This window comes from Acomys russatus, chromosome X, assembly GCF_903995435.1.
Source record: "Acomys russatus chromosome X, mAcoRus1.1, whole genome shotgun sequence".
NCBI classification, from domain to species: domain Eukaryota; kingdom Metazoa; phylum Chordata; class Mammalia; order Rodentia; family Muridae; genus Acomys; species Acomys russatus.
The window spans coordinates 14724771-14735313 of record NC_067169.1 but is presented as its reverse complement, the minus strand read 5'-3'; the positions used below and the strand labels follow the sequence as shown (position 1 = coordinate 14735313).

At 40.0% G+C, this 10543-nt stretch overlaps 1 protein-coding gene across 4 annotated transcripts in view; it reads right to left on the bottom strand.

The window, feature by feature from the left end:
• Positions 1-1130: 1130 nt before the first annotated feature.
• The window catches only part of Med14 (mediator complex subunit 14), a 98140-nt gene continuing 88727 nt past the window's right edge, over positions 1131-10543 (bottom strand). For 3 of the 4 annotated variants that reach the window (XM_051142413.1, XM_051142416.1, XM_051142415.1), the window contains exons 25-30: positions 9436-9671; positions 8058-8237; positions 7848-7955; positions 5597-5722; positions 5091-5283; positions 1131-2485 (exon numbers count right to left, since the gene is read on the bottom strand). In XM_051142413.1, the coding sequence (XP_050998370.1) occupies positions 2412-2485; positions 5091-5283; positions 5597-5722; positions 7848-7955; positions 8058-8237; positions 9436-9671 (917 nt within the window). In that variant the 3' untranslated portion in view covers positions 1131-2411. Of the gene's footprint in view, positions 2486-4928; positions 5284-5596; positions 5723-7847; positions 7956-8057; positions 8238-9435; positions 9672-10543 lie in introns of those variants that run through there. The other variant, XM_051142414.1, reaches the window with a different exon arrangement.

Genomic DNA, 10543 nt, shown 5'->3' with positions numbered 1-10543 from the left:
CTCCTAACTCTAAAAGTTCTTCTATACACTGTGAAAGGACATTTCTGCAGATGTAAAAGGGAAAAGGGTAAATTAGTACTAAAGTTCTCTTTCAGGCTTAAACTAACACTAAGTCAAGTCTACAACCCAAAACATCTTCACCAAAATTAACTAGAGAGTTGGTAATTCTCTGAAACTTGTATAAATTTTATTTATTACTGTAGATACTAAAATCACATTGAAAACACCTTAAAATCAAGTTCCAAACCACCTACTAGAGAAAAATCACTATGGCATCCAGTTTCTTTGATTGAACCTGATTAACAAAAGAGGCAAAAGACATGGTTTGTGATGAAAGTTACGATTCAAATGCTAAGTATTTCCAAGCTTTAATAAAGTATATACCAATTCCAAGTACCAAGCATGATATCAAAATTCAAAATCATTGGTTTACTCTTAATAAGCATCAAAATCAAATTCTTTTCATTGAATCCTATCTTGATTTACACAATGCATTCAAAGGTAAGTTATAATTAGGAAAAAGTAGCCATTGAATGCATCATGTATAAAAATGCAATTAACATTTCAAAACCACACTTAAAGGAGAAAATACCTGAAAAGTTAATTCTATTAATAAAATTATTTGAAACAATATCATCCTGCAGATAAAAATACATTTCTTGTATATACATGTAGATTTCTACATGAAAGATAGGATTCAGCTCCAAATAGAAAAGGGCTGATTCCTGATCAAGACAACTTAGATTGCCAAACCCATGTGATTACCACTGTGAAGAGAACTGAAAACAGAAGAAGAAAAAGGTTAAGCTAAGGAAGAATAAAAGTTTAGTCACCTACTCTGGAATAGTAGCAGAGTTGGGTGAAAAGCAGAAGGTAGAAATGAGACACAGAAGACAAAGAAGGCCTCAACTCTGATGGAAGGGAGCCTCAAGCAAAGTTGAGAACAGTTGATACAGTTGCAGTGAGATGCTTAAAACCAGAGTCTGGTGGTTATAGTCATAGAAGTTCAATTAGTCGTCTTAAAATGGAATCAGACAAACATCTAAAATTTCATTGAGAACCATATTACATTGTCTAAGTAACTCAGCATGGTATTATCATTAAAAAATAACACACACACACACACAGAACAAAACAAAACAAAAACTGCTCCAAATAACATTAAGTCACCAGAAGACATTTGAATCAAATTATATTCATCGAAGCATAAAAAGTCCCTGACTGGCTGCAAGAGACAGTACAGTACTCTAGAAAGAAATCCTATTGAGAGGTGCCAGAGCCAGAAACTCCACTGGACCCTGGACAGGCCCTGCACTGTGGACTTTTCAAATGACTGGACTATGTCCAGCAAAACATCCTATCATTTTGCTGACAATAGATTAAATTGAGATTGTTTAGAACAAGCCCAATTATTGTGACTGTAAGAAGTTAAATAAAATAAAGAAATGTCACCAAAACTTCATGCAAGCTAGAGCATTCACGTTCTTTGCTTCCTAGTTAATGCTGTGTGCAGAAGTATCCTTTAATGACATTTTCCTAGCCCCCTACTCGCAAAAAAGTTCCCATTTCCTCACATGGGAATATTTGCATTATTTGGGATCCTTGATCATTATAAATCACTGTCTCTTTTCAAAGACAAAATTCTTTCACTTTGCCCAGATCCTATATTGAAAAACAACTGAGGTGCTAACTGCTATCACTAAGTCATGTTAGGAATGTCTGAAGAAAGTACCTTAACCTTAAAACAGAAATGTTTTTGGTCAATTTTCAGACATATGTAATTTAAAAACTGACTTGCCCCACCAATCTAAAGATAAAGGGAGGCCCTAAGAACTCTAGAGAGCTTATACACACACAAGTGAGTGTCACTTTTATATCCTAGCTTTATTAAATATTGCTTCTTTGGGACGTGTTTAACAGCTCCCAAAACATTTCTGTGTAAGGATTCAAAGCGGTCATATTAAAATACAGCTTCAATATAAAGTTTGTCACAGTTTTACAGTATTCAAAAATGACAGGCCTGCCTTAAAAAATAAAATAAAATTAAAAAATGACCAGTACACCCAAAACATAAGAAAACAATTAAATAAACAAGTTTGGCATTTTCATTACTTTATAGTATAAAACAGAATATTAAATCTGTCACTGGCAAGCGGATACTGATCTGTTACCTAGTTTGAAATGTGTCGCATTTAAACACATTATACAAGTTCACTATACAAAAGATTGATGGTCTTTTTGATGAAAGAAGTGCACCCTGAAACGCTTTGCCAGTTTAGAATATTTAGCTCTTAAGGTTTAAAAAAAAAAGTCCTTTTCCTTTTTAAAACTGATGGCTGAATTCAGCCTTTGTGTGTGTGTGTGTTGTTTTGTTTCATTTGTCAGCTTTCCTGGTTTAAAAACAATAGTGTCTATGGACGCCCACCAGGGGGCAGTGTAAGATTAGCCATTAAATCACGAACAGCTGCAAATATTGTGCATTCACCTGCAACAGAGAAAAATGGTCATTAGCTATTCGCAGTACAGGAGAGACGTCAACACACCGTGAGGGGGAGGAGGGATGATTAAAATTAGTCACGAATTTGAAATAAAAAACTCAAGTATTTTAAACTATTCAGAGTTTAGGTGCTGGAAATTGGTGTGGTATTTTGGATTGGGTTTTGTTGTCTCTGGAAGAAATCTCGGGCCAGTGTCAGGTTTAAACAGAGAAAGAGAGAGATGCTTTTAGTGCACACAAACAGTGCCGCGTTGGGTAAGACTTTAAAAGTCTAAGTTTAGAGTTGAGCGCTACAGAATGCTTGATGCGTTTTGGATCTAACAACAGTTCTAATGTATGTTCACACACTGCTTACTGCTTCACTGATCTACTAATGCTACAGGAAAGGCCAGAGAAGAATACTTCCTATACATAATAGCAATACTGTCCAATAGGCTAAGAACGTGAATACTTTCGTTTTATGTAACATTTAGCTTAAGTTTTACATCTGGCTAGTGGAGGTTATATTGGACAACAAAAGTCTATGCCAGCTCCTGGACAGTGTCTGCTTCACAGAAATATTCGACTTCGAAAGTTATACGTTAAGACAGAAGCCGATTAAATACAAAAAGTGGGTTGTGTGTTTGTTTTTGTTTTTAAAGGAGAAAAAGTTTATTTAAACTTAAAGTTATTTTTTCCCCTTTTCTTTTTGGTTGCCATGAGACAATGGTCTCACTATGTAAACCAGACTGGCTTGGAACTCATGATCCTCCTGCCTCCGCCTCCAATGTGCTGAGATTACAGGTGTACTCCACTGAACCAAGCTAGGACTATCCTTCAAAACGCTTCACAGTGGGAGAAAGGCAAGGAAGCGGAAGTATTGCATACCAAGAATCTAAAACTGATACTCTATCCTCTCAACTTCCTACTCTGCCTCAGTTCTTGGAAAGATTACAAACACGTATATATTATAAAGCAAAACTGCACCCTTTCAACTAGAGCATGTTTTGACACTACCATGGCTGAAAAGGGGAGAACTGAAGCCTCATATGAATTATGGCCTCTGTTAAAGGGCAGGACACAGTGTCCCTGTGCAAGTCACTGCCAGCCTTCTCTCCAAGAACTGGAAAATGAAGGAAGGTACAGAACAAAAGGACAAAGGAAATCCAAAGGTTTGTCCAGAAAAGAAGGAACAACGGAAAAAAAAAAAAAAAAAAAGCACTCCCACAATACCTTACCAATTTCTTAGAGAACTGAGGTAGGTGTGTGTGCGCGCGCAGTGTGTGCATGCCTGCCTGAGTGCACAGGCACATGCATACACACTTCTTTGACACTTTCATGGACAGGTAGAAAAATTTGTTTGATCATAGTAGGATCAAAACATTTCCCTTTTACTTTTTACATTCCAGAAGATGTGATTCATTAAACAATGTACCTATGTGAAGGAATTGGGTTCTACTAGTCTGCTCCCTTGACAATTGGGGTAGCTTTACATCGTGACTCCTGAGGACCTATGTGCAGGTGAAGAGAGAGGGCAAAGAACGAGAGCAGGAATTGTCAGAAGGAAAAGGATTGTAATAAATGAAGCAGACTCCGCTCTACTGCCCAGTGTTCTCCTTAGAGGCTGGAGCAAGAACACACCTAGGTATGGATTAGGGAACAAGCAGTTGAAAAACCAAACCAAACCAAAAACACCCTCTTTCTCCTCAGGATCCTTAAAGCTTTTGACCCTGTGATACCTAAAAATGTTTCAGAGAACAACTTTGTCCTCATTCACCATAATTCTGTTTACAAGCTATGCTAAGGAGAAGGATAAAGAGGACTTCCCTAGCACTAAACATGAGCAAACATTCATTTAAATTTTCTAAATATTAGAATTGAGCAAAATCAAGGAAAAGTTTTCTTTGCTTAGTTTTAGAACCCCAAATTTAGCATTGCCAGGAGTCACATACATGTTAAGCGTGGGCTACTCCAGTATCGAAGGGACCTCATTAATCTTTCAAGAAACACTCTGGTTTCCTCAGAAATGTCCAGTCTCAGAGCTTCATTGTGCACTCAGAGGAAAGGCTCACTTGCACCCACCTGACACTTACATAAGAAGCCCAAAAAGCAGGGATGCCATTTGTATCAGCTTTTATTCTTCACAAAACATTTAGATAGATACACAACTTTTAATAATAGTATTCTATTCGTGATAGAACCATGACGTATGAGAAACCAACATGCATTTCAACTTGTGATGTACAGAGTGGCAGGTATTGATGGCAAGGCAGAAATTCACAGCCACAGAAATTTCTATCATCCTAACCTAGGGTTTTGTGGCAATGTGTGCTATAAATACAAACTTCTGGCATTAGCAACCGGCTCAGTCCCAATAGGAATTTGCTAACAAAAATGAAGTCCAGGCAGCAGAGAAATGGACAAAAATGAAGAACTAGTGAAAAAGAAAGAAAGCGACAAGCAGACACTAGGAGGGCCATGGCAACAGAGCACTAGTACTAGGACTGGGGTGCAGAGTAGGGAAGGAGGGAGAGGAGGAGGGAAGGGGGGGAGGGCTCTCTCAAAGGAAGTTTATAACATATATGCAATAAGATACCATCTACTGCTCATGTACCTTGTCGTGGCGGGTTCATCTCTGCAAACCTCTTCAGAATGTTGCTGACCATCATGGGCGCAGCAACAGAAGAGTTCTGCTGTCTGGGAATGTCTGCCTGCTGGGTGGTGCCTGAAGCCATGTCATAAATGATTGGAACTATTATACTAACAGGTTCTTGGGGAGGGACTGACGTTTTCTGAGTTAGTTGAAGCTGTAGACACACAAAGAGAATAAAAAACCAGAAAATCAAATATTCGTCTGTTTGTGAGAGGAACTATTCATTTACTTTCAGATTAAAATACAGAAAAGTTCAAGAAAATAAAATATGATGAAAAAAGTGACAATCATCAGGGTATTACAATGTCCTCACAATTACCACCTTGAACACATTTCTGCTGATTCTAAGGGAACTAGGAATCCCATGAAGCCTAACACAGTGTTTAACTCAAAAGTTGCTGTATTACTCTCATGTGGCTTTTCCCTCAGAAACTGCGCATATACGGATGATGTCAGGTGATACTTACAAAAAATAGCATTTTGGATTTCAGCACCACAGCTGGTGTCCCAGGAGGTGCAATTGGTGGTGCGCTGGGAGGGATGGTGAGGCAAAACTGAACATTCCATTTTAGCTGGGTTGCTTGGTCTGGAAACTGTTGTGAAAGGGGAAAAAATTATGACAAAATCCTGTTAACATTTAAAATCATATCCGGCATGGAGTCTGAGGAGTTAGACTTTCACCTTACACTCAATCATTCAGACAGCACACACTTTTGCAAAAGAAACATATACATGAAATAACTAAAGACTCAGGGGTGAATTCGTATGCTGTGTTCTCATTCTTCCTCGATACTTCAACTCCCAAGGCCAATGGCTACAGCTTCTAGAGTGTCTCCGATATCTCCTCTTGCTTCCCTTAGCTGGGGCTGCTTCTGGGAACAGAAACTGGGGCAACCTCTACAGAGAACCATTTGCCGAGTGACAGCTATATATCCTTTGATGCATCAATTCTTCCTAGAAAAGGAACCTACAGATAAACCAACACCTCTATGTAACAAATTCTTGCTGGACATGGTGATACACGCCTTTAATCCCAGTACTCAGGAGGCAGAGGCAGGCGGATCACTGTGAGTTCAAGGCCAGCCTGGTCTACAAAGTGAGTCCAGGACAGCCAAAGCTACACATCGAAACCCTGTCTCGAAAAACCAGAAAGTTCTTTATTGTGGCTTTGGCTTTTTTGTTTGGTTTTGTTGTTGTTGGTTTGTTTGTTTGTTTTTCTTGAGACAGGGTTTCTCAGTCCTGTCCTTGGCTGTCCTGGACTTGCTCTGTAGACTACACTGGCCCCTGCCTCTTGATATTGTGGACTTTTTAAATACCAAGTCCAACAAAATGATCATCTGGAGAAGATTGTGGGGCTGGGGAATGTAGCTCAACAACAGAGCACATGAGGCCCTGACACAATCCCAGGATAGGAATGGGGCTTAGGGAAGAGGAGTGATTGTTTAACCATCTTCATTCATTCATTTACAAGAAGGTTAACCTTTGTTGAAAGGGGAAACAGAAGGACATTTTATGTTCTGAAAGGTAGAAAAAATCTCTAAGATTTACTCAGTGCACTAAGCATCCACTTCCGACAACAGCTCAAGCTGGACGTCCTGGAAATGGTCTTTATTGCAAACACTAGCAAATCCTGGGGGCTGGAATGGGTTGAACTGAGTGCCTGTACAAGATAAGAAGCCTGCATTCCCAGGACCAGCTCAGTATGACCTCACTTGAAAATAAAGTCTTTGCTGGTATAACCAGGTTAAGAAGAGGTCATCAGGTTGAGCCTTCGCGGTTGTTATCCTTCAGAAGAGGGAAAAAAGATACAGGCAGAAACATACACGGGGATGCACAGATCAGAGTGATGAGTATATAGGCCAAAGGCTGTTTGTATTACCAAGAGAAAGACATGAGAAATATTTTCCTGTGGAGCCTTTAGAGAGAGCATGTCCTTAGTGACACCTTGGTTTAGGACTTCTACTCTCCAGAGCTAGGATTGAATAAGCTGCTATTGTTTTAAACCACACTGCTAGTAGCCATTTCCTTTACTATCTCTAGAAACCCAAAACAAATATAGATCAAGCTGTACAGAAAACAGCAGCGGTCCTGCAAAGGCTCAAACCAAAGCAAGAGCAGACATCTAGACTTCTAAAGATGGATGCTGCCCAGTTACAATCAGCTCTGTGGGACTCAGCACTTGAGACTTCACAGCTAGTCAGCGGAGACAAAAGTCTATGACCAACAAAGGTGGGGAGTCAGATTAGAGATAAGCGAATATAATGAAAATAGACACAAGGACAATTATAGGAGCCAGACATCTGCTCGTCTCATCAGAGCATCTCTGCAGAGGCTAGTTAGTTACTGGGAACTCTGTGTAACAGAGAATGGCTGGAGAGGGGTTACTGGGCAATTCCTCACGCTATCACTTTGTTCTGAATTCAAATGACTCAGCAGAGCTGTGTCATCTTTGTCAGAGACAGATTTTTAAGTCAAAACTAAGAATTTACTTCTTGAATTTAAGTCTTTAACTATCCATGTAAGGGCCAGAGGCAGGCACATATGTATGAGTTTGAGACGGGCAGGACTACATAGTAAGACCCTATTAAAATGGTTAATAATTAATATTAATATAAGAATTATTTTATAAAAATGTATTATCTTAAAATTGAAGCAATTTTGTGCAAAATAAGTGAGATAAATACTCACTAGAAAGGCTTTTGTTTCTTAGTAACTCACCAGTTCCAACTTCATAATATGTACACAGTCACGGAGGATGTGTGTTGGAGCTCCCAACAGTTTGGTGAAGGCTATAAGTGTGTTGGCTTTAAATGGTGGTCCTGCAACCTATAGGGGAAAGGGGGGAAGAGAAATCACCTTACTATTTATTCTACTTGGACTTCTCTGGTTGACTAACTAAATTACAAGTATGCATTAGGAAACACATACTCTTGTTTCGAAGAATTTCTCCAAAACTTGAAGTTCATCAGGTTTCCACTGTCCTGCATTTTCAGGTGTCACTTTTAGCTGAAGGGTCTGGTTGGTTTTGGGACTAAGGGCCACTCTGCATTTCAGGGCATCTGTCTTGAACATGATTACTCCAGGTTCATTGGAATTGATCAGCTGCAACTGCAAAACAAGGACACAGCAAATCAGCAGGGAAAGACACAAATATTGCTGACAGAATTGTTTCAAAAGAAAAACAACTATGTTGATCCAGGTGAACCAGATGAGAGTCACAGAGCCCAATGACACAGGGACCATGAGTGACAGAACTAAGGCTGCAGCATTCAACATATCCTAATATTGGGGAGGGGTACAGTGACAAGAGAGGGCAAAGAAAGAGTGTATGAAGAAGTATATAATGTCCACAGTAGGAGCTGCTCTTCTAGAGGACCTAGGTTTGATTCCCAGTACACATGGTAATTCACAACTGTAATGTCCAATTCCAGGGAGATTTGATGCCCTCTGTGTACTGTGTGCATGTGGTTCACAGACACGGAGGCAAAATCACTCATACACATAAACTAACAAGATATAAATAAAATTAAAGAAGAAAATCAAATGAAACCCACTATTTTATACAATCCAAATACAGAGTACTTTGCTTGCCCACAAGTGTTACCAGTCAGGTAGATATACTATCTCCACTGGAGCACATCCCAGCAAACCTAGCAGCCAGAGTGGACAACTGATGCCATCAATGGCGACCTAGCTCTTAAGCTTATTACCATAAGACTGGTTAGATATCTGTTTCTACAAGATTTAAAATCAATCTAATTTCTCATTAATTTTTTTTTAAATGAGCCCAACGCCTGGTATCAAAACTTTGATTCTGATGAAGACTCAATTTCAAAGTCAGTCTGTTTAAAAAGGCACGCCAGAGAGCAGACAGTCTGTACGTGCAAGGTCAGAGCCTATATGCACTGGTTCTGTGCATTGTGGTAATCTGTCCCCAGGTCCAGGTTAGCCACATTATCTAGAAATCACAAGACAATAAACTACACAAGCCTACAACCTAAGGACAGAAAACAATGAGGTCCATCTTTAATGCTAGGAAAGAAAGTAAAGTGCAATTCTCAAAAAATGGTTAAGAAGGTGACAACATGTCCCTCACAAAGCTCTTCTTCTGCCTTTGGCAATGACCACTTAAAAAGATGCATAATAACTGCAGGGCATGGTGGCACAAGTGGATCTCTGTGAGTTCGAGGCCAGCCTGGTCTACAAAGTGAGTCCAGGACAGCCAAGGCTACACAGGAAAATAATGTTTCCAAAACCCAAAAAAAAAAAAAAAAAAAAAAGAAAGAAAGATGCATAATACTCATACCGTTTCCTGTTGGATAATTCTTTGAAGGTGTCGTCTCATGATGACAGATCCAAGGAATCTCTCAAGTGGGGAACAAAGGTAACTACCTGCCAGGCCGGGCACAAGGCCTGGCGTTGGAGAGGGTAGCAGTAAGATGTTCAAGGCACTATGAGTGAGGATGGTGGGGATGGATGCTGCCCAGGAGCGCTGAGGTAGTTTTCGAGGTGGAGGCATGTTGGTTGGCATTGTCTGGGAACCTTTTGGGTGGGAAAAGGGGTAATTTCATTTACAAATGTATACTATCCCCTTATTGCCTGCTTTGTCTTTATCATAGCAGTTGCTAGTTAATTGGTTCTCTTGTAATTATTCCTTGTTATCAAGGCATCAGATGTCAGTTCTCAGCAAAATCGCTGGTATTTCTACCCTGAGGATAAGCCCACAGAGTTCTTTTTTAAATATATTTTATTAATTTATTCATATTACATCTCAATGGTTATCCCATCCCTTGTATCCTCCCATTCCTCCCTCCCTCCCATTTTCCCCTTACTCCCCTCCCCTATGACTGTGACTGAGGGGGACCTCCTCCCCCTTTATAGGATCATAGGGTATCAAGTCTCTTCTTGGTAGCCTGCTATCTATTCTTCCTCTGAGTGCTACCAGGCTTCCCCATCCAGGGGACGTGGTACCACAGTTTCTTTATCCATTCTTCTACTGAGGGACACTTAGGCTGTTTCCATGTTCTGGCTATTATGAATAAAGCTGCTATGAACATGGTTGAGCAAATGTTCTTGTTGTGTGGTGGAGCATTTTCTGGGTATATTCCAAGGAGTGGAATAGCGGGTCTTAAGGAAGCCCTATTCCCAGTTTTCTGATATAGTGCCAGATAGATTTCCAAAGTACTGCCATGAATCTTATAATTGTATCCAGGCCCCCTACAATGTGACCCTGTAGGCACTCCTTCAAGGAATAGGTTCTGCTTCTCAACCTGGAATCTGCTTCTGGCCAACAGAATGCTGTGCAAGAGATGCTGGACGAGCTACCAGACTTCCACGTCCTGTCCTGGAACCCTGCCTACATACTGTGTAAACACGCCATGATGGAGCATGAGACCACACAGAGCAGAGAGAAG